The following is a 24,815-nucleotide window of genomic DNA, read 5'->3' as shown; positions in this document are numbered from 1 at the left end:
ATACCATTCAGGTTCTGTAAGCATTACAAAAATCTATCCTGAAATGTACAGGAAGTCAGATGATTTGAATGTAACTCATTTTCTTTTTTTTATTTCAGAATTTTGTATTGTATCTTTTGACTTTCTTGAAATAAAAAATAAAATTAAAAAGAGTATGACCCAGCTTGTGAGTGGGACCTGGGACATGTTGAAAAAGATTAAAAGAGTCCAAAAGTTGTACAAAATCTCTTGAAATAGGTCTCGAAGGACAGCACAGATGTATCAAGAGATCAAGAGATTATCGGCACATGGGACCACATCTGATAAGAAATCTGAAAACTCCTTTATAAAAACATTGTTTGCTTTTGGAGGTCTGTATATCAAAACACAAAGCAGAGGAGTAGAAAGTTCCACTGTGCACATCAAAACCTCAAAGCTAAAGTAAGTCTTAGCAGGCAGAGGTTTGCATTTAAAGGTATCCTTAAAAATAACAGCAACTCCTCCAACCCGACTAGAAGTTCTTGGGCAACTAAAATAGTTACAGTACACAGGGGAAAGTTCAGATAGAGTGCTTAGGTCATCTGCCGTGAGCCAGGTTTCAGTAATGAATAAGAAGTCCAAGTTGTTGGTTACAAAGAAGTCATTCAATAAAAATGTTTTGTTCAATATTGATCTTGCATTTATCAAGGCCATTTTAATCTCAAGCTGATTAGGCTCTTGCAATAAGAAGTCATGCTGGGACGCCTCTGATAGCGAGCGAAGGAGATTCAAGTTCGCCCTGCGCGGAGATAAACAACGTCGTCGCGAACGCCGCTCATAAGACAAAATTACAGGAATATTGTCAGGTATTACAGTCGTAGTCGGCTGTGTTCGCTGTGTAGAACGAACGCCGCGGTGAATATATCGTGGTCGACGAAGAACCCCCAAATCAGAGCATCGTAGATAAATGTCTGATGGCAGCATAACTGACCGATCATTCAGTCGAATTAATTCAGAGGACGTGTATGTAAATGTCATAGTCGCAGTTGTCATAAGAGATGAGAAAATAGCAAATTGTTGTTCACTATTCCAAGTGACGATGATTCGAAGAACAGTCAGAAGTAGACAGCAGGCAGAATTCAAATTCATAGTGAAAGTCCCATGGAATTGACACTCACTTCAGGCAAATCCAGGGAGATTGTTGGAAGATCAGCGGCGAAACGTAACATCTGGCAAAATATTAGACAATGCTCAGAAGACCCGACCAGTAATCCAGGATGCAGCCCAGGTGTAGCAGGAATCCGAGAAAAATTCAGCAGCAGAAACTCCGATGAATTTCAGCACCGAGTTGCCGACACCCAAAAGGCAGTATGTTAATCCAAAGGACGTCCAAGTCACCATGCCGTTGGCACCACTCCGACGGCGACAACGGAGAAAGATTCCCAAGTTAGCTTTAGCCTTCGGTTGCAGACTGCTTGAATTTCAAATTGCACCGATCAAATTGCACCGATCGAGTTACGGTTGAGTTCACTCAACCGGAACTCAAGCTGAACCAGAAGAAATTCGATAGGCAATAATGCTTCATGTGTCAACACAATAGGAGTGTAGTCACCTTTTTAAAAATGTAAAATGGTGCAGAAATAGTAACCAGTAAACTTTGTTTAATAAAAAAGTTATTTTTATTTAAAATTGCAATAGTACAGTTGTTTTTCGTTGTTAACCTAAATAAGTATGAAATAAATGAACTGAACAACATAATCTTGAGTCTTCCTTAAGGAACTTGTTACTTTTTCAGTTTTCATAGAAAAAAAATTAAAAGCGCAAAATGTAATGCAAACAGAATACCTATTGTTAACAGGTATTTTCAAAAAAACAAAAAATAAATTAACACAAATACCTCTTGTATATAACGTACTGTGTTAAAAAATGTTACAAAACAGTAATAATAAAAAATATAGCTGCAAGCAGCAATTGCGGGGCCAAGCACAAAAGAGGCAGAATGAGGAGTTAAGCACGGCAAGGAGCAGCAGACCGACTACAACAGTGAGTAACTTAAGCCATTTTAGGATAATATCAGTTGAAATGGCTGAAAAATCATAAATACAACACATCGTAATAAAATTTAATGGCTTATCACTTTTGACCAACAGGTGGTGCTGTTTTCAAATTGATGTGACGTGTTCTGTGTGAAATGACAATGGCACACACAAAGTTTGCCGTCATTATGTCAAAGCTTTGCAGAGATACAGCCTCAGATGTAGTTTGGCATCTTTCCAGCAAACTTGTTGATGCGCTAAACGAAAACGGTTTCGTATATCGACACGAAATTCATAACTTTTTGCCAGCATAGTCTGAAGATGATCTGAGTCAAATTTGGTGAAGATCAGACTAACAGTCTGGGAGGAGTTCGAAAAAGTAGGTTTTGTACATTAATCAAAATGGCGGACAGGAAGTTTGGCCAATTTCGGCATAATGGGTATCAATGTTCTCGACTTGACCCAAGGAATCTATTGGCATCAGTTTCATTCCAATAGGCTAATGTAAACAGAAGTTATTAGCATTTTTGTAAATTTCATTATTAATGTTTAGTGAATGGCGTATTACTTCTGAACCATAGGTGGCACTGTTACCAAATTGATGTGGCTTGGTCAGAGTGTGGTGACAATAGCACATATAAAATTTGGTGTCAATATGTCAAAGCTTTGCAGAGATACAGACTCGGATGCAATTTGGCATCTTTCCAGTAAATTCGTTGATGCGCTAAACGAAAACGGTTTCGTGTATCGACACAAAATCCATAACTTTTTGTCAGCATGGTCTGAAGATGATCTGAGTCAAATTTGGTGAAAATTGGGCTAACGGTCTAGGAGGAGTTTGAAAAAGTAGGTTTTTAACATGAATCAAAATGGCGGACAGGAAGTTCAGCCAAAAAATGGGCAAAATTGGTATCGGTGTTCTCAGCATGACCGAAGGAATCTATCAAAATCAGTTTCATTTCAATAGGCTAATGTACGCAAAAGTTATTAGCATTTTTTGAAATTTCGTCATAACTTTTGACCACAAGGTGGCGCTGGCCCCAAAATTTTTATGTACATTCAGGGCATGGTGCTGAACATTTTTGTAATTAATGTCGAAACGATACGCTAATCCGTTCTCAAGATACAGCATTTTAAAGCTAAATTCAAAATGGCCGACACCCAAAATGGCTGACATGGGAAAATTGGATATGGTTCGACTCGGTATGACACACTGAATCTAAAGAGACCAGTTTTGTGATTTTTGGACAAATCATTCAGATGTTATAAAGAAAAATAGCCATTTTTCGTATCTCCTGACCACTAGGGGGCACTGCACCGAAACACTGCAGGTAGGTTCAGGTCATGCTTGTTATAACACACACCAAGTTTGGTGTCAATATGACAAATTGTTACGGAGATATAGCCTCACATTGATTTTTACTAGCTTTTCGTAGAATTCTTTTGCATGTTATTCGTGAACGGCTGGACGAATCGACTTGAATTCCATAACTTTTTGCCAGCATGGTCTGAAGATGATCTGGATCAATTTTTGTGACAATCGGTGCAACGGCCTAGGACGAGTTCGAAAAAGTAGGTTTTACGAACAATTGAGAATAGCGAAAAAACTAAACCTTACGATTTTTGAATTTTGGTGTCCATTCAACTCGGCATAAGCCAAGGAATCAGAGGAAAAAAGAATTTTTGTTGTGTGGCTTACGGTTCAAAAGTTATTAGCATAAATTTTTTGAAAGTTTGGACAAGTGGTGGCGCTAGAGAGTTTGAGTTAGAGACTCCAAACTTGCTATGGTTAATGTTGAGACTGTCCTCTATCAGTGTGCAAAATTATACAACTTTCCCGCAAGCGGTTCTATGGGCTGCCATAGACTTGCGGCGGAAGAGGAAGAAGAAGAAGAAGAAGAAGCGGAATAATAATAACGCCAACGGATACAATAGGTGCCACCGCACCTCCGGTGCTTGGCCCCTAATAACGCCAACGGATACAATAGGTGCCATCGCACCTTCGGTGCTTCGCCCCTAAATAACTTAAATTACAGTGTACCCTGAACATTGTTTCAATAGAACTAGTAACTATGGGATTTCACTATGGGTTTAACCATTCCACCTGTTTGTGTGCCACCACTGATGGAGCAGGAGGCACCAAGGAACCACACCATGAAAAGAATTATAGGGTGGCACTGACCCATAATAAGGCACATATGGTTTTAGCAGCTGTAAAAATGGTACCATAATTTGCAGATTCTTTTGTGCACGTCTTTCGTCCTGCATTCAAGCGTTTCGTTTCAAAATCTAAACATGCTTTATCTAACTTCAAACAAGCGTGCTGGAGCTCTTTCTCCCAAGTGAATCGCTCTCTCTCATGAAGCGTCTCTGCCTGAAATGTAGATCATACATGGACATGTTGGATGAGACAATCATTTTCATTGCTTCCATGACAGTTTTTTTGTTTCTGCACTTAAAAATGATATGCAAAAACATCTCGGTTACGTATGGTAACCCTCGTTCCCTGATGGAGGGAACGGAGACATTGTGTCCAGTGTACGACACTAGGGGTCGCTCTTGGGAGCCCAAACACCTCTGATAGTTTTGAGAAAGGCCAATGAAATTGGGTGTGCAGATTTTGCATAGCTGGCCACGCCCCGGCCATCCAGGTATAAATAGGGCAGCACGTGCATCTGCTCACTCGTTCTGATCTGAGGAGCCAAGCGTCTCAACTCACTCAAAGGCGGTCCAAAGTTGTGGCATGGAGGACACAACGTCTCCGTTCCCTCCATCAGGGAATGAGGGTTACCATATGTAACCGAGACGTTCCCTATCTGTCGTACACTCCGAGTTGTGTCCAGTGTACGACACTAGGGGTCCCTATATAAACACGGCACAAGTCTGGCCGCGTCACAAGTGATCGGGCGCAGATAGTAACGAGCCAACGTGTTAACATAAGTGCAGCTCACCTCTTCATGACCTTCCAACGTCCAAGAACTGACCTGTTACAGCAGTGTCCTGCAGCCGGGCCTTCCTCAGTGGAGCAGCTGAGTGTCTTGCGAACGTTGGGAAGTGACTATTTCCCGAAGGCACTACGGAGATCACCACCTGCCCAGAGGGGGGGTATAAACTGAATATCATTAGATATGGGACCTAAGGTGGGTGTCACGCCAGGGGAGACAACCAAACTCAGACCCTAGAGACAAACCTGTCTTCAGGGGAAAACACTGCACCACAGAGAGTTACAGGAGGAAATACACACATGGGGTCATATAAGGAGCCACTACTTATGGGGTACAAATCCAACCATGAGTAAATAAAGGTGTTCATACTTTGTGTTGGAATTTTGCAGCGAGTTCCTCTGCAAAAACTCTGCTACATCCAGAAGTGCCAAATGATGGAGAGGGTGTCCAGGGATCACGTCAGGAAACCTACTGAAACTTAGAAGCATAATCACTATTAGTTGAAGCGCTTTAGGCAAGCTCTACACTGACCAGTGTGCTGAGTCAAGAGCTTGGGTTTAAGACTCTAGCTGACACTGGTTCCGTGCGCAAATTGTAAAATCTGGCAAATGTGTTAGGTGTAGCCCAATCTGCAGCTCTACAGATGTCTGTTAATGCGGCCCCATTCGCAAGAGCTGCTGAGGCAGCGACGCTCCTGGTCGGGTGGGCTCTCACTCCCAGTGGGCAGGTTAGGCCTCTGGCCTGGTAGGCCGTACGGATTGCGTCCACTAGCCAGTGGGAGATCCTCTGTTTGGAGACAGCTTTCCCCTTCTGCTTTTCTCCATAACAGACAAAGAGCTGTTCCGAATGTCTGAAGGGCTGAGTTCGTTCCATGTAAATGCGCAGGGCACGGACTGGGCATAACAAGGTCAGGTTGGGATCATCTTCCTGAGAAGAAATAGCTTGCAAGGTCACCACCTGATCTCTAAAGGGAGCAGTGGGGACCTTGGTCACGTTTCCAGGCTGGGGTCTCAGGACAACGTGAGAATCTGCCGGCCCGAATTCCAGGCAAAAACTGTTAACAGAGAGGGCTTGGAGGTCTCCCACTCTCTTGACAGAAGTGTGCACAGTTAGTCTTTAAGGAGAGAGCATCAAGTTTGACTAACTGAAAGGGCTCAAATGGATCTTGCTGTAGGCCCTGGAGAACCACAGCAAGATCCCAAGAGGGGATAAGATGCGGCTGAGGAGGGTACAGTCTCTGGGCTCCTCTAAGAAACCTGATTATCAAATCATGTTTCCCCACCAATCTGCCACCCACCAAGTCATGATCAGCTGATATAGCTGCCACATGAACCTTGAGTGTTGAGGCAGATAGGTGTAGACCTGCATCTGAGTGTTGCCGCACACCTCAGCACTGACTGATCCTCTGTACCAGAGAGAGTTTGCTCTTTTCCCAGTTGACCCGAAGTCCCAACTGAGCCAGGTGGTTGAGAACCACGTCCCTGTGAATGCAAAAAAAAAAGCCTGTGTCTTGGAAGGATCGAGACATAAAAGTACGCGTCCTTCAGGTCTATTGCCACAAACCAATCTTGAGCCCTGACGCACGTGAGAATGTGCTTGAGGATTAACATTTTGAACAGGAGCTTGAGTAGGGCCCGATTCAAAACTCTCAGGTCTAAGATTGGTCTGAGCCAAACACCCATTTTGGGTACAATGAAGTAGGGGCTGTAAAACTCTTTCTTCATTTCGGGTAAGGGGACAGTTCCTATCGCATCCTTCGCCAGAAGGACTGCGATTTCCGCACGGAGAACCGTGGTGTTGCTGCCTTGAACTGAGGTAGTGAGAACACCATGGAACTTGGGCGGACGACGTGCATACTGGATAGCCGTACCAAGGATGGGGGCACCGTGGCTGGGAAAACGGCGTGTGGCCGGAGGTGAGAAGCCCCAGAGACCACTGGCTGTTTTGCCCGGCGAGTTCGTGCTGTGAAAGCTGAGCAGAGGATTCCCCTGAGAAGAGGGATTGTCTGAACGAGCTCGCTGTTTCAGAGCATGAGGGAACACAGGAGGTGTGTGACCGCATGTCCTGAATGGAGGATACAGCATCCGACCGTCGTGTCGGAGGTGCTGTGAGTGATGCCCAGAGAAGAAGGAAATTGCTCTTTTATTGACCACGTGGTGGCCAAGTTGTAGCTGAATCCAGCTCTCGGCCCCTTGTCGAGTTTGGATCCGAACAGGTCAAACGATCCTTCTTCCCTGGGCTGCCCGTCTTAGGAATGCTTTGAGGCCTGACGAGGGTTCTTTGCGGCCTGAGGACGAGCTGGTGGTGCCACCTTCCTATGAGAACTGTACCGTTGGACGGGTTTAGCTGCAGGACTGGCAGGTTGCGGAGCCTGAGCTGCTCTCGTAGGGGGCCTCCCTCGGCACGGAGCAGGTGGGGGTTGCTGCTTAGGCGGAGCTGGGCTGGCGCTCGCTGCACGCCGATGCAGGATGTGTTTAATGGCCTCTGTCTGCTGCTTCACCGTGGAGAACTGCTGGGCAAACCCCTCCACGGTTTCACCAAAGAGACCAGCCTGGGAAATGGGAGCGTCAAGAAAGCGAACCTTCTCGGCATCTCGCATTTCAGCCAGGTTTAGCCACAGGTGGCATTCCTGGACCACCATAGTGGACATCGCCCTTCCCAGAGCCCGTGCCGTGACCTTCGTAGCTTGTAGAGCATAGTCGGTCGCTGAGCACAGTTCCTGCAGCAAATCTGGGTCGGGAACACCCTTGTGCAGATCTTTGAGAACCTTGGCTTGATAGACCTCCAGGATAGCCATGGCATGCAGGGTGGACGCAGCTTGCCCAGAGGCTGCGTAAGCCTTCGCTATGAGAGCAGACAAAAACTTACAGGCCCTGGACGGGAGTCTCGGGTGGCCACTCCAGGAGGCGGTGTTTTGCGGGCACAGGTGCATCACAATCGCTCTCTTCACCTGGGGGACCTCCGTATACCCCCTCGCCGGACCGCCATCGAGGGTGGTGAGGGACGGGGATTTGGCGTGTCGAGAACGAGCCGACAGAGGGGCTTTCCATGATTTTGTCAACTCCTCATGCACTTCCGGGAAAAACGGGACCAGGGAGGAACGTGGCCTTGAGTCACGTCCGTTAACCAGGAACCAGTCATCTTTTTTAAAATAAATCTACAGCAATTTCAGGTAATGTGTAATAGAGTCACTCATAGCTTTGTTCATCTTCAGAACTATATATATCCAGAGGACCTTGACTCGGGTTGTTCATCGGACGACAAGTAATAAATAGCCTAGCGTGCAATATAAAAAATGTTATTAGGTTGTTTCACGATGAAAAATGCATAACATTGCTTACTTAAAATCTCGACTGTGCTGGGGGTCAGTTCCAGACTTTTTGTTATTTTTAATTGCCTCTCAATATCCAGTCGGTGTGGTCTTTGCATTTGACCCAGTCAAATGTCTCTTCGACAGAAGGAAATAGGTGGCAAGCTGCTCACCACACTGCCTCCCGCACTTTATGATTATGAATAGTTTTGTTGTATTGTTTTTGAAATTTTTGATCTCCCCATGTGTTTCTTCATGTGGCCAGTGTCGCTTGCTTGTCGCCATGTTGAACATCTGACTGACAACGTAAGACACAAAGTTCCGGGTTCATAAGATTATGAACTCAGAAACCTACTGAAAATTTATCTAGATCCGAAAGCATGTGTTAAATCACTAAGGAGATATTGAGATTTATTTTGACAGACGTCCACATGAGAAACAATTACTTCTCCAATAGGGCTTAATGCTCACATTTGAAAACACCCACGTTGCTGATTTCCATCCTGTTCGATGATGACGTGTCCTCTCCCGTGGCCTCCTGGGATAAAAAAGCATCTATCGATGAGCATTCCAAATTCTGGTCTGAAGAAATAGGGCATCTGGGAATTTCTCACCTACTCTTTTATAAATAATACGGCTTTGAACTTACTTCTTTCTTTATGTACAGATATACCAGGTAAGTAGGCATACCTACACAACTTAAGTATACGTAGAGAATTAGTGCACCAGCCAGGTAATTCTCACCTACTCTTTTATGAATACTGAGGATTCAAACATGCTTATTCACTCACCTACTGCTTTTTGTCTACTATATAGTAGGGAAGTAAGTGGTTTCGAACACAGCCTGAGAATTTCTGAGATTTTTCAGTGAGAGAGATTGTCCTATTTTGTTTTTTCTTGAAGCTCCTCCCTCTTCTGAAAAGGGTCCGGGAGCACCAACTTATTTGCATTTAAAGGCACAAACACAAAAACGGTGCATTTTAGCTCATACCCTAAAAGTGGCAATTTTAACAAGCCATGAAAATTATCTGCCAGGTATCTTGAGCTACAGCTTAACACGCACACTCTGGGGACATCAGAGACTTATTTTACATCTTGTAAAAAGGGGCATAATAGGTCACCTTTAACATCCTAAAAGCTTCTTTTCCACTTATCAATGTGGAAATAGTGAAGCACTGTGAATACTTTCTGGATGCACTGTAAAGCATAATACAATACAGGTATAAATTCATTGTCAATTGATTATTAAACAGTTTAATTAGGGTTTATACATAGTTCCCCTTCAGTCGTTCTCTACGACGTTACATCAATACTGATGTATTTGGGGTCTCCCTTGGGAGCCCAATCACCTCTGATCTTTAGAAGAAAAGGCCAATGGAAATTGGCAAGTGGAATTTGCATGCCACGCCACACCCCCGTACATACGGGTATATAAGATGGCGGCGTGCAACCACTCGCTCAGATTTCTACTTCGGAGCCTCACTGTTCCTGAAAAAGAAAAGAAGATTCAAGCTGACGTTCTTTTGCTGTGGGAGGAGATCGCCGCTGACGACGACCATCTTCTCTTCATTGTGAACATATGTCCATAGCTGCGTTAAGGTTACACCTCTCGTGTTCAAGAAGGCTCCCTTCCGCTCCTTCCCGGCCGGGCTCGTCGGGCTGTACGAGCTCGGCGGCCACGCTGGTGAGGAAGAAGGGCAACCTGATGGTCACTGTTTGGAACGCTTTGACGGGCCAGCCCCCTTCGGAAGTCCGAACCGTCACGCCGCCCTGTCGAGATGCCGAAGGAAGGCGTCATCTCGCAGCAAGCCCAACGTCTACTTCGGCGCTCCGGAGGAAGATCGGAAGTCTATCGCAGCATCAGAGGAGGAGCTTACGCCAGATGAGGCGGAGGATTCCGTAGAGCAGCTTCCCTCTGGGGTGGCTGCTCAGTCAGAGGCCGACGCTGAACTGGCGACCATGCTCCTCCGGGCGGCCAAGAGTATCGGAGTGGTTGTGCGCAAGCCGCCTTCCCCTGAGCCCTCGCGGCTTGATGATTGGTTCATGGGGTCCCAACGTGACTCAAGTCAGCCATGTCCGGCCCTGGTTCCTTTCTTCCCGGAGGTGCATGAAGAGCTCACCAAGACGTGGAAAGCGCCTTACAGCGCTCGTACACGTTCGGGCTCTTTCCTCCTCACTACCCTTGACGAGGGGGCAGCCAGGGGGTACGTGGATGTTCCCCAGGTGGAGCGTGCAGTTGGGGGAATCGCCCGCGTCTCCCGTCCAAAACCTGTAAGCTTTCGTTGGCCGCCTCTGCACTGTACGCCATGGCCATCCTGCAGGTCCACCAGGCCCAGGTGTTGAAACAGCTGCACGAGGGTAGGCCTTGACAAAGGGGTTATGCAATAGCTGCGTATGGCGACCGACTTTGCTCTCCGGGCGACGAAGGTCACGGCGCGGTCCCTTGGTCAGGTGATGGCTACCATGGTAGTCCAGGAGTGCCATCTCTGGCTGAACCTGGCGCAGATGGCCGACGCCGACAAAGTCCGCTTTCTCGATGCGCCCATCTCCCAAGCCGGCCTCTTTAACGACACTGTCGAGGACTTTGCCCAGCAGTTCTCGGCAGTATAGAAGAAGACTGAGGCTATTAAACACATCTTGCCCCGGCGTGAATCCACCAAACCGCCGGCAGCTAAGCCTGTGTCTGCTCGTCGCCGAGGGCGCCCCCCCGCGGCTTCTACATCTGCTCCCCCTCTGCCTCCTCAAACATCTAAGGAGTCTTCGGCTTCGGTTTCGGAGGAGCGCAGCCCGCTGCTCAGGGGTCCACTCCAACAAAGGCATCCCGCAAGTCGGCGAAGCGACCCTGAGACGGGCGACCTAGAGATGGGAGAGATTGTTCTTCGGGGGACGTCAACATCTGCGCCCCCTCCCCCTGGGGAGGGCCGGGGGCTGGTTTCCTTGCTGCCGCCACTGACCTCCGGGTCAGCGGTACCCACCCATTCACAAAAAGAGCAATTTTCTCTATCTCTAGGTCTTTGTTCCAGAGCTACGCCATGCTTCCTCAGACTCAGACTCGGGTGATTCAAAAAAATCACCTTTGAGGCGGAAGGTGGGGGCTGCTCTTCGCGGCCCGACTTTACGGCGGGACACGGTCTCTCCCACGTTGAGTCACCTTCCACCCCAGGGCTGCTCCTCCGTCGGTATGTCTCCTCCGTTGATCCCACTAGCACACAGGTTGGGGGTGTGGCTGGCGCTTCCCAGCCCGTCACGTTGGTTGATCTGGACGGTTCAACTCGGCTACGCGATCCAATTCGCGAGGCGCCCGCCCAGGTTCAGGGGCATCTTGTTCACATCTGTCCATTCGGACACAGATGCCTCTGTTCTGCATGCGGAGATTACGGTTCTTCTGGCGAAGGACGCAATCGAGCTGGTCCCTCCAGCTGAGATGAAATTGGGATTTTACAGTCCTTATTTCATCATACCGAAGAAGAACGGTGGGTTACGGTCTATCTTGGATCTCCGAGTTTTGAATCAGTCTCTGATCCTGATGCAAATGTTAACCCCGAAGCGCATTATTTCTTGCATTCGGCACCAGGATTGGTTTTCAGCCATTGACCTGAAGGACGCATACTTTCATGTCTCGATTTTTCCTCGACACAGACGTTTCTTCGGTTTGCCTTCGAGAGTTGGGTATATCAGTACAAAGTCCTCCCCTTCGGACTAGCCCTGTCTCCCTGCGTATTTACCAAACTTGCGGAGGGTGCCCTCGCCCCGCTTTGGGAGCGGGGCATCCGAATCCTCAAATATATCGACGACTGGCTGATAATAGCTCACTCGCGAGATCTGTTGTGCAAGCACAGGGATCTGGTGCTTCAGCATCTCAGTCTTTTGGGGCTTCAGGTCAACTGGGAGAAGAGCAGGCTCTCCCCTGTGCAGAGCATCTCTTTTCTCAGGATGGAGCTGGACTCGGTCAACATGATGGCACGTCTCACGGAAGAGCATGCGCAGTTGGTGCTCGGTTGTCTGAAGTTGTTCAGACACAACACAGCGGTCCCTCTAAAGATTTTTCAGAGGCTCCTGGGGCATATGGCAGCTGCAGCTGCGCTCACGCCGCTCGGCTTGCTTCATATGAGACCGCTTCAGCACTGGCTCCATGGCCGAGTTCCGAGATGGGCATGGCACTGCGGCACATTCGCCACCTTTTCAGCCCGTGGTCAGACCTGGCGTTCCTACGGGCAGGGGTGCCCCTGGGGCAGGTTCGGAGGCATGTGATTGTCAACATGGATGCCTCCGGCACGGGCTGGGGTGCTGTATGCAACGGGCAGGCAGCCTCGGGCTCCTGGACAGGACCTCGACTGCAGTGGCATATCAATTGCCTCGAGTTGCTAGCCGTGTTCCTTGCGCTTCGTCGGTTTCGCTTGATGTTGCATGGGGAACACGTGCTTGTCCGTACGGACAACATGGCGACGGTCGCTTATATCAATCACCAAGGGGGTTTGCGTTCCCGTCGTATGTTGCAACTCGCCCGCCATCTCCTTTGGAGTCTAAAGTGGCTCAAATCGCTAAGTGCCGTTCATATTCCCGGAGGAGCTGAACCGTGCAGCAGATGCGCTCTCATGCCAGCTTATTCTCCCTGGGGAATGGAGACTCCACCCCCAGGTGGTCCAGCTGATTTGGAGCCGATTCGGGGAAGCTCAGATAGATCTGTTTGCCTCCCCGGAATCCGCCCATTGCCAGTTATTTTATTCCCTGACCGAGGCTCCCCTCGGCACGGATGCCCTGGCACACAGTTGGCCCTGGGGACTCATCAAGTACGCCTTTCCCCCAGTGAGCCTCCTTGCACAGACCTTGTGCAAGATCCGGGACGACGAGGAGCAGGTCTTGCTGGTTGCGCCTTATTGGCCCACCCAGACCTGGTTCCCAGAACTTATGCTCCTCGCGACAGCCCCTCCCTGGAAGATTGGGCACCATCTGGCACCCGCTCCCCGATCTGTGGAACCTTCACGTTTGGCTTCTGGACGGGACGCGGCAGACCTCTCCGGCCTTCCCCAGGCCGTGATTGATACAATCACTCAGGCTAGGGCCCCATCTACGAGGCAGGCCTATGCGCTGAGGTGGGGTCTGTTCGTTGACTGGTGTTCCTCTCGTCAGGAGGACCTGCAGAGATGTTCGATCAGGGTGGTGCTTTCTTTCTTATAAGAGAAGTTGGAGTGGAGGCTGTCCTCCTCCACTTTAAAGGTCTACGTGCCGGCCATCGCGACATATCATGATGTTGTAGATGGCCTGCCCTTGGGAGGACATCATCTGATTGTCAGGTTCCTGAGAGGTGCGAGGAGGCTGAACCCCCCTCGCTTAGGGTTGCTGTGTCCCGTGCGGGCACTTCGCATTTACGTGGACCGCACCCGGAGCTTTAGACGCTCTGAGCAGCTCTTTGTCTGCTTTGGGGGACTGCAGAAAGGGAATGTTGTCTCCAAACAGAGGTTGGCCCATTGGGTGGTTGATGCCATCACCCTGGTGTATCAGTGCCAGGGTGAGCCGTGCCCCCTAGGAGTTCGAGCCCACTCCATTCGGAGTGTCGCCTCCTCCTGGGCTCTAGCGCACGGCGCCTCTCTAGTGGACATCTGCAGAGCTGTGGGCTGGGCGACACCTAACACCTTCACAAGATTTTACAATCTCCGCATAGAGCCTGTTTCCTCCTGAGTTTTAATGTAAAAAGCTCAGGTTTTCGGGAGGACGGCTCGGTGTCGGCTTGCAGCGCCATTGCATTGGGATCAGTGTGCTTTTCCCTGTGGTTCCCTTATTGTGAACCCTGGGTCCTCCGTGCCTGCCAGTTCGAACTAGGCGGAGTAGTTCGTTACTGTTCTGGTAGTGGGTTTCCTTCGCCCCCTCCGGATGTGGCTTAGATTGTTTATATATCTCCACAATTTGTCATTGTGTTCCTCTACCTTTTAAGGACACTATATCTTTTATTTCACAGTATGTTGTTATTACTGTCTCCGCCCCCCCCAGCGATGTGCTTCATCCTATGGCATCCCTGTGGGGCCCCTTCTGCTGGCTCCCAGGGCGCTGGGCAGGTTACGCATTGAGTACACTTGCTTCGACACGCTTGCTTGTTGACATTTGTCCTCAATGACGTAACGTGGTTCAGGCTTGTGGCGTTTTCCATAGGGACCCCAAATACGTCAGTATTGACGTAACGTCGTAGAGAACGACTGAAGGGGAACGTCTTGGTTACAACTGTAACCCTCGTTCCCTGAAGGAGGGAACGGAGACGTTACGTCCCTCTTGCCACAACCCTGAACTACGCTGGAGATGCCAGTAGTTTGGCTCCTCAGCAGGGACCTGAGCGAGGGGTTGCACGCCGCCATCTTATATACCCGTATGTACGGGGGGTGTGGCGTGGCATGCAAATTCCACTCGCCAATTTTCATTGGAATTTTTTTCTAAAGATCGGAGGTGATTGGGCTCCCAAGGGGGACCCCAAATACATCAGTATTGACGTAACGTCTCCGTTCCCTCCTTCAGGGTTACAACCGAGACGTTTTCATGACAGAGTTCAAAATAATTCCTTTCATCTGACTACTTGAGCTGGCAATTTGCCTGTTTCAATTGATCATTAAACAGCAAGCACAAACAATGCAAAAGTGGCAGTCCTTCCAGCGTTGGAATTCACTTACTCGTTTTCATTTACTCCTTCAAGTGAACTGAATTAGGGCCTAATGTAGGGAGTAGTGAATGAGGGTATAGGTGATGCTTTCAGATTTGTGGGGCACTGTTGAGTTTGGGAGGACACCAGCACTTATTATCATTTTACATCCCTGCTGAAGCTTGTGATGAATTTCAAAATATCCTGTGCACTTTATGACTTAAAACTGTAAGGAAAATCTGACAAATATTTACGGTTTATTACTTATTTCGTTTATATAGATAACTATGTTTTGGGTGAATATTTTGGTAGAGATCTGCCCTACCTGCCCTACAGACAAGCCGTGCCTGGCTGTGATCAGAGGTGGACAGTAACAAAGAACATTTACTTGATTACTGCAAGTACACTTTTTGAGTATCTGTACTTGAGAATTATTTTTATTCTGAAAACTTACAGTAAGGAAAAAAATATTTGATCCCCTGTTGATTTTGTACCTTTGCTCACTGACAAAGAAATGATCAGTGTATAATTTTAATGGTAGGATTATTTTAACAGTTAGAGAATTAAAAAGAAAATGCATTTCAGAAAAGTTATAAATTGATTTGCATTTTAATGAGTGAAATATATATATATTTCATCCCCTATCAATCAGCAAGATTTCTGGCTCTCAGGTGTCTTTTATACAGGTAGCGAGCTCTTAAAGGGAGTGCTCCTAATCTCAGTTTGTTACCTGTAAATAACTGTCCACCTCCATCTTTTTGGGGCTCCATGCAAGATCTCACTTCGTGGAGTTTCAATGATCATAAGAACGGTATAGAATCAGCCCAGAACTACATGAGAGGATCATGTCAATGATCTCAAGGCAGCTGGGACCATAGTGACCAAGAAAACAATTGTTAACACACTACTCCGTGAAGGACTGAAATCCTGCAGTGCCCGCAAGGTCTCCCTGCTCAAGAAAGGCCCGTCTGAAGTTTGCCAGTGAACATCTGAGTGATTCAAAGGAGAACTGGGTGAAAGTTTTGTTGTCAGATGAGACCAAAATCAAGCTCTTTTGGCATCAACTCAACTTGCTGTGTTTGCTGCCTATGACCTTGAGAACACCATCCCCATCATCAAACATGCAGGTGGAAACATTATGCTTTGGGGGTGTTTTTCCGCTAAGGTGACAGGGCAACTGCACCGCATCAAAGGGACGAAAGACACGGCCAAGGCAACAAAGGAGTGGCTCAAGAAGCAGCACATTAAGGTCAAATACTTATGTAACTCATTAAAATGCAAATCAATTTATAACTTTTTTGAAATGCGTTTTTCTGGATTTTTTTGTTTTTATTTTTCGCTCACTGTTCAAATAAACCTAATATTAAAATTATAGACTGATAATTTCTTTGTCAGTGGGCAAACGTACAAAATCAGCAGGGGATACACTACTCAAAAGCTCAAGAGGGAAATGTATATAAGTAATTAAAATTAATTATGATTAATTACAATTTTTTATATCATCTACCAGTAGTAAATGTAGCAAAATTAATATTACCATCAACTAAAAAAAATTATACAGCGAACATTAAGTGTAATTTCATACCAACTCTAAGAAATTATATTTTCCACAAAAAATAACTCTTACAGTATTAATGCATTAGAGCATGTAACAAGATTGGAATTATTAAAGAGACACATGTAATGCATGCACAAAAGCTTTATTAACTAAACACTAACACAAACTAGTCAAACAAACAAAGAAACATTCTGACAGTGATGCTTCAAACCAAACTGAACAATCTAGGTTTTTTTTGTATCCTTGTCACTAACCTTAAGATAAGGTCTTCTAGTTTGCTCAAGAAAAGAAGTTATAAATGTTATATATGAAGAGTTTGGTTGCAAAACGCGATAAACGCCATTTTTTGAAATTTGGATTTTATTATTGGAAATCACTGTTCAGATGTACCTTAATCTATGTGTGTATTGCTGCCATTAATAAAATTTAAGAATGTACATTTTAGGCCTACTATAAAATGTATTTTTTCACAAAACGCGATATCCGCCAGACCAGTTTCTTTACAAAGTGCGATATAACCAGGGTTCGAAATTAACACCCGCCAACCCGCCAAATGCGGGTTAAAAATCATTTTGGCGGGTATTGATAAAAACTTACCGGCCAGTTTGGCCGGTGATGCATGAGCCAATCATGCAAATCATGTCAGAGACGCTCTGGGTCGTTTGTCCCCTCCGTCCTACATTTCACATGAACACTACACTATGGGTGACGTTTTAGATACCTATTGGCAGCAGCGCGCAGATACTGAACACTTCGGTTTGGGGGTCCAATCAACGACGACAAGAGCGCGAAAATACAAACAAGAAATAGGAAATATCGGATGAGCAAAGAGGACTGAGCTGGACAGCGAAATAAGCTAAAATCAAAATGCTATAGTACGTTTAGGATGCTGCTCAGCATCCCCTGGGAAGAGAGTCAATGCCGGTGAAGTGCTCCGAGTTTGCTCATTGATTTAACGATAATATCAAAACAAAAAACATTTATTTTTAAAAAGAGGATTCAATAGGCTAACTAAAAAACGTTTACCATTTAATTGTTTATACTGTAGGCGAGCTGTCAGTCACGTAGGCTACGTTTATAGCGTTTTGCAAAAAAAAAAAAAAAGTTCTGTTATGTTATGTTATGTTGTGTATGTTCTGGCCAAAACTAACTCAAAATCTTATTATTAATCAATCTTTGAATATACTATTCCATATTTTTATGATGTATTGTTTTTTTAACCAATTTAAGATGTTTGACAATGTTAAGATAAATATGTTGCATTTTGGCATGGTTTTTGACTTATTTATGAACTATTTATGGACATAAAATTAAATAAAAAATATCCTGGATTTGAAAAATATTGTGTCCCTGGCCTTCACTGAGCTCAAGTAATAGTTTAATGTACAAAAATTGTGAATGAACTTGACTGTTGATGTCTTAAATAATAATGTCAAATAACCAACATTTCTCAAAATGGATATATCTCGTTTTGCAATGAAACTCTTCATATATATATATATATATATATATATATATATATATATATATATATATATATGTATATATTGTTTGTAGTTATTTTATTGAACAACATTTTTAATGTAGAGAAAGACAGAAAAATCTGGAAATAATAAAGAAATAAAGTAAAAAAGCAAAATAATAAAAGAATTCAGCAATTGATGAAGATAAAATATAGAAGAGTTCAAGCTTAAACACATCAACTTCCACAGATGCAAAATTTACAGCTAACATCTAGTACACCCCAATTTCACTGATTTTCATTTATTATTAATGGTTTGTAAACTAACAAGATTGGATTGGTGTGGCTTGCCTTTTAAATAACAGACCTTTTAAACACCAAACAGCTTGATACTATGATTAAATTAAATTTCTAAATTTCAGATCTACAGAATGTCATCTGCATTGATTTGTAATTTTAAACAGTCTTATTTGTTTTCATTGATTCATTTCTTGTCTACTCCGACTTTGTTCCCACTGAGGAAAATTTTTGCCAGACCAGCTTTAAGGTAACTCAGAGCATCTTTATTTGCTTCCTCAGCTTTAGCGTTTCTCATCATTTCTTCAAGCTCTCTGACCCAGTTTTCTTTCCCAGCCTCCTTCAGTCTGGGGATGAAGAAGTCGAGATGCTGAAGAGTGAAGGCAGAGTCTGGTTTTAATGCAATCTGAGACAGATGCTTAATGGTTTTGTAAGCATTGAACAGAAGAATCTGTTTTTGATCCTCAAGCTCTTGGAGACCTTTGTCAAGATCATCCATTATAACCAAAAACCTCTTGGTTTTAGTATTTTCATACCCCTTTTTTAATTCATCCAATTGCATCACAACATCTGCAGTCTTGATGACATATTTTTTGTTTTCTTTGACATGTTTGCTGTGATGACACTTGCCTGTGCACACAGTGCAGTAGCCTTTCTTCATGACTTCACAATTACTGGGATCAGAAACCCACCAGCAGTCAAACTCATGGCAGTTTTCCTCACAGAAAGTGCAGGTCGTCGCCTTCCTGTTCTTCCATGAAGCACTTTCAATGGGCACCTTCACTTTGATTGTCTTTTGGACTTTAACACTAAAGTTTGAATTATTGTCAATCTTTTCCTTGTTTAGTTTCATTGCCTCCTGAATCTGAATTTTTTCAGATTTCTTGGACTCTTTCTCTTCAACTCGCAGCTGCAAGTTGCAGATATATGCTTCTAATTGAATGCGCTCCATGAGGACATCTGAAGTCAACTCCAAACTTATTCTGTTCTTTTCATCCAGAGACTGAAGAAATTGCTTCATCTCATCCATGCTGCTTTCCCAAGCATCTCTTTGAGCACGACGGTAACGCTTATCATTGTTTTGGTCTTCAGCTTGCCGATTGTTGAATAAGAAATAAACAGGTTGGCCACTTTTGTCTCTTCTGCAGGGGATTTTAGTTTTATTGATGGCACCAAGGACGTTTTTGGGTGCCATACCATCAGAATGTGTGATTAAAAACACGATGTTGTTTACAATGTCTTTTCCAAACAAAGACAGAATTGAACTGGTAATGTAATGCTGCCTGTCTGAGAGACGATTCTTAGATGCTTGAATCACAAAACACACGGCATCAACTTCACGAACTCCACTGCTGCTCCGAAACAGAGTAGCTAAATTTGCAGCAACTTCCAGATCTTTTTCCAGTCCTCTAGTGTCTCCATAGCCTGGAGTATCAATAATGGTGAGAGATATGGGACTCTCTACAGGACAGACCTCATACATTGTGATTTCAGAGGTTTGTGATTCTGATTGATCTCTGGCTTCTTCTTCTGTGATTTCATACCATATTTCTTCTTCAAACTTCACTCCCAGTAAGTAGTTGACCATGGTGTTGATGAGAGTCGTCTTGCCAGCTCCAGTCTCTCCCACCAGCAGAACAATTTTGTTTGCTTTACTGGTGTCTTTTTTCAAAAAAGTCCATTTTCTGACTTTGCCACTTTCATCAAGCACTCTTCTCTTTGTGTCTAGACGAAATCGTTTTGGACGACCTTGGTGAATTAGAGTCACTTTGCTGGGTGAAGTTCTTGGCTGTCTGTAACATATGGAGGAAATGTTTCTCAGAATATTCATGTAGCAAGAATGTAAGATTATTAGTAGCAGTCAATATACAAACATATATTGTTACACACATTTTCAAAATGTAATTTAGAAACACAATCCAAATTGATATCTGATTTTACCTTGAGATCAGTGGTCTTTTAGTATGCATGTTGCTTTTAAAAATGGTTTGGATGCCAGAGTTTTTTCTAGCAGTTAAGCCCCTAGTTTTGATGTGAATGATTAGTGAATGTGAAAACTTGTCTTCATTTTGTCTCCAGCATATAGCTGGTTCAAAGCTCAGGTGTACTTCATTTTCCACATTCAGCTTTGTCTTGCACAGTTAAGCACATTAAACCAACCAGAGAATACTCTTTTGACCATGAGCTTGGACAGAGAGAACACAAATATGCAAGGATACTGTTGTCAAACAAAGTGAACATTTAATGATGTTTTTGCTCCAAATAAATGTTAAAACAACATTTGAAAAGTGATACAAGCTATGTCAATTAGCATTGCATTAAAAATGCACATTATTCATATAAAAATACCAGAAATAACTTAAGGAACAGAACTGAACCATTTAGTCTCTGTCGTATGCTTAGCATCTTCATGTTTCATCATTTAAAATACCTCTATTTGTGTTTGATTCAGTTACAGTGTTAACATATGTTTTTGTCTATATTAGGGATTTCCTTAAACGTTTGATGATTTTGACTTACACAAGTTCCACTTATGGCTTTACTATGTGAGGATGCCCTCTGGCCCTTGGGCATATAACTAGGCCAGAGTCTCACTGTAATATGAGAAACAGCCGGACCAGCCGCTCTCTTGATTGACGTGAGCGCAACCAGGAGTGAAGTCTTGAGAGACAGATATTTTAGCTCAACTAAATCAAGCATCTCAAAGGAGGCTCTTAGAGGGACCGCTGTCTTGCCCCTGAACAGAGACATGAAAGTATGTGTCCTTTAGGTCAATAGCTGCAAACCAATCTTGGTGTTGGATGCAAGAAAAAATTTGCTTATTCATCAAAATCTTGAGCAGAAGCCTGTGAAGTGACTGATTCAAGACTCATAGACCCAGGATAGGCCCTAACCCACCGCTCTTCTTGGGTACTATGAAATAGGGACTGTAGAATCCCAAGTCCCCAGCCTCTGTACATGTGAAATCAACAGAGCAGTTACTGGCGTACCCACAGTGGGGCAGCTGTGGGAAGAAAGATGGCTTAACCCGGGAAGCGTAGTTACCCAAACTAGAGACAAGCTGCTGGAAGCAGGACTTACCTGATCCTCCTGATCCTGCGGTAAAGTAACTAGAGCAGTGTGAGGAAGCGAAGCGTCCTGCAACTCCAGCCTGTTGAGAGGCAAATTTGTGTGCAAAGTATGAGTGTGAGGAAGCGGTGCGTCGCTCACAAGCAGAACCTGGCCAACAGACCCATAAATGAAAATTGTTTTTTTATTGAAAAGGTTAGCAGTGGCAGAGATAGAGAAGTCCCCCGAAGAACAAATCCTGTCATCCCTGGGTCACTTCTAAGGAGATCTGATGGCGCCCTGAGAAGTGGGCTGCAACCCCTTCCTGCGACCAGCTCGACTCCCTGACTGAGGGGTTACCTCCTTGTTTCTTGAGGGGGCAGAGTAGGCCAGAGTTGACCACAGAGGGGCACCCTCGGTGACAGCAGACAAAGACCTAGTCCTCTGTGTCTTGGTGTTAGGAGTATCCCGCCAGGGCTAGATGAGCTTGATGGCCTCTGTCTGCTTCTGGACTACTGAGAACTGCTGGGCGAAGTCCTCGAAAGTGTCACCAAAAAGGCCGGCCTGGGAGATGGGGATGTTGAGAAAGCGAACTTTGTTGGCATCATGCATCTCAGCCAGGTTCAGCGAGAGATGGTGTTCCTGGACCACCATAGTGGACATCATCTGACCAAGGGACCGTGACATGACCTTAGTCGCTCAGAGAGCAAAGTCGGTCACTGTACGCAGTTCCTGCATCAACCATGAGTCAGAAGTACCCTTGTGCAGCTTCTTAAGTGCTATGGCCTGGTGGACCTATAGGATGGCCATGGCATGACAGCCAGGGCTGACGAGAGACCTTGGACAGGAGGTGCAGATGGTTTCTCCAGGTAGTGATGTTTTTCGGGCACAAGTGCGCCTGGGGGATGTCGACGTACCCCCTGGCTGCCCCACTATTGAGTGTATTGAGGAGGGAAGAGCTTAAACATGAATGGGCGGTGTTCAGGGCTTTCCACATTTTGGTGAGTTCTTCATGAACCTCCGTGAAGAAAGGCTCTGGGGTGGAGTGTGGCTGAAAGTCACATCCAGAGCCCCGATACTAATTGTAAAGCCACAAAGAGGAGCATTCCTGACTCAGGTCTCCCTTGTCTCTAACCAACGCAGCCGCCGAATCTTTGGGACTTGAGGAACTGGGCTGGGTAGAGCCAGAGAGAAGCCTCATATTGAATAAGAGCTGTGACTTCAGCCTAGTCTTGGACATGCACTCACAATGTGGGCACAAGACATCCATGAATGCCGTCTCAACATGCTTATGGCCCAGACAAGTGAGACCACGATCGTCACCATTGTCAGAGGTGAAGAAATTACCGTATCCAGACGCATATGGTCAGTAAGACAACTTGAAAGATAGTCTCGACTGCACCAGCTGTAGGAATTTGCTTTTAGCTGGTATGCCCAGGGGAGGACCACAGCACTTATCTGTGATAGAGGCAGGGCGATCTCTCTGCTGAATGCATGAAAGAAGTTTCACAGCTGAGAGACTCCTGCAGCTTAGTTGTTTTCCTTTCTTCTTCTTCTTCTTGTATGCTTCTGTATTGCAGAAAGCAGCACTCACAAAGCGATCAGCTCCGAAGCAAAAATCTGAATAAGTGGATGCACGCCACCATCTTATATACCCTTATGCATTGAGAGTGGCTTGGCATGAAAATTCCGCTTGCCAATTTCCATTGGCCTTTTCTTGTAATGCTCAAAAGTGATTGGGGCTCCCAAGTGAGACCCCTAATGTCAGTTAATATCCACGTAATGTCGAACGTGACTGACTAAAAGGTAATATTGCATTACATGTATGCACTCATTAATGGTCACAATACCTAATTTTAGGTAAAAATAGAAAAAAAAAGAAAAAAACTTGATACATCCCATATGTGCTCCCAGGCTCACAGAGAAAAAATCCCACATGTGGGATCATACTACACAAAAGGTTAAATATTTTGAATCATAATAATTTATAATAAATCCTTAGATCTTTCTAAACATTTATAGTTAAAGGCTTCCTGTATGCTAACAGTTCTCACTGTAGTTCTCTGTATAATATATTAATAATAATTATTATTAATAATTAATTTGTGTTTTTTAGTAATAACAGAATCAGAATTACTAGTAACCAAAGTGATATATAAAACAATTCTTGGCCAAATTGTGCATCTCTACAAACAGGCACAACAAACTTGATATGCTTTACATTTTTTGGCAAATAAAGAAAAAAATCCTTGTTCTTGTGTGCAGATTTTGTTGGTTCAGATTTTTAATTCACTAGATATTTCCTCTCAGAATAGTCTCTCATAATGTTATGAAGACTCGTAACACATCAATGCTATTTTTAATTCATCTGAAATGAAAGAATGATAGAGAGTGTGGATTCTAACTTAAACACTTCTGTTTGGTCACTGCATTCAACAGAAATGTCTGTAATTTAATACTTGGTAAATGATGCATAAACACACTGTAAATAGAAACCTTTGGCACTCCACAGAGCATGAACAAAATGCACAATGGAGTGTTCACCAAATCCGGTTTGACAGTATCAATACAGCTCCAACTGGGTGTACTTAGCACCTTCCAGAACCCCTGCATGTACTGGGCCTGAATAATAATCTATCACATATATTATTTAAATATTATTATTTAAATATTATTTTATCACATAATCTAAATAAATAAATAAATCTAAATAAATAAATACATTAAAAACATGTCTCCCCCTCTTTCCAAACCCACAATTCTATGTCTGTTTTTTAGGATATGTCAATTTCTCTTTCATAAGATTACTTGCTCTTTTTGACTGGGTTTCGCTTCTCCGTGTCGTAGGCTTCTAAATTGGGGTGTTTTTAGGGGTATGTTTTAGGGGAATGACAATTGTTTTCAGTCACTACATTTGTCCCCTTGGAATTATAAGGTTCTATCTAACATTTTTGTCAAAATTGAATTATTCGCATATTCTTATTCTGTGACAACTTATTTCCATTATGTGATTTAAAAAAAAAAAAAAAAAAAAAAAAAAAGTGTACATTTTGGGACTTTCTATTTTAAAAAAACAAAAACGTGGGGGATGTCCCGTGACCTGGAGTGAGATGGCTGCATGAGTTCTTTGCTCCGCTCGATTTTGTTAATAAATCATGCTTTTTCCTCCAAATTCTCACTTCACTTCATTGAACAGACTATAAATATGTCAGACACACCTCCTGACAAGGATTTTCCTATTTTTGCCTCAACACATTTGCAGAAGGCTAAAGAAAAGGATGCGAAGAAGCCTACTGTCCATACGCCCTCAGCTGGTGCAGCTGAACTGCACCTGGACATGTCACTGATTCTATCAGAAATAAAGGCCAATGGATCCAGCCTTGATGGAATCACAAGTCATCTGGAGGGTATCGCCAACTCTGTTTCTTGCCTTCAGAATTTGTTTACCGCTCTCTCTGAAAGTGTTTGGATTTATTTTGTGCAAGAAGTTTTTTGGAAAAAAATCCCACATTATTAACTCCAGTCCGCTAATGTATTATGTCGCCAACACTTCGTGGCCTACGCATACTAGCTTGC

The 24,815-nt window shown here is 44.5% G+C and overlaps 1 protein-coding gene across 1 annotated transcript; it reads right to left on the bottom strand.

Moving 5' to 3' along the window:
* Nucleotides 1–17,969: 17,969 nt before the first annotated feature.
* On the bottom strand, nucleotides 17,970–20,022 carry LOC127162619 (uncharacterized). Its single transcript, XM_051105414.1, has one exon. It carries the CDS (start codon nucleotides 20,020–20,022, stop codon nucleotides 18,379–18,381), a length of 1,644 nt encoding a protein of 547 aa, XP_050961371.1. The 3' UTR covers nucleotides 17,970–18,378.
* Between the last annotated feature and the right edge of the window lie 4,793 nt (nucleotides 20,023–24,815).

The sequence above is a fragment of the Labeo rohita genome, unplaced genomic scaffold (assembly GCF_022985175.1).
Source record: "Labeo rohita strain BAU-BD-2019 unplaced genomic scaffold, IGBB_LRoh.1.0 scaffold_987, whole genome shotgun sequence".
In the NCBI taxonomy this organism is placed as follows: Eukaryota; Metazoa; Chordata; class Actinopteri; order Cypriniformes; family Cyprinidae; genus Labeo; species Labeo rohita.
Note: the sequence above shows the minus strand (reverse complement) of the source record. Positions and strands in the feature narration are given on the sequence as shown.

Excerpts from the sequence above, each read along its gene's own strand:
- LOC127162619 (XM_051105414.1), bottom strand. The coding sequence starts at position 20,022 with ATGAATATTCTGAGAAACATTTCCTCCATATGTTACAGACAGCCAAGA.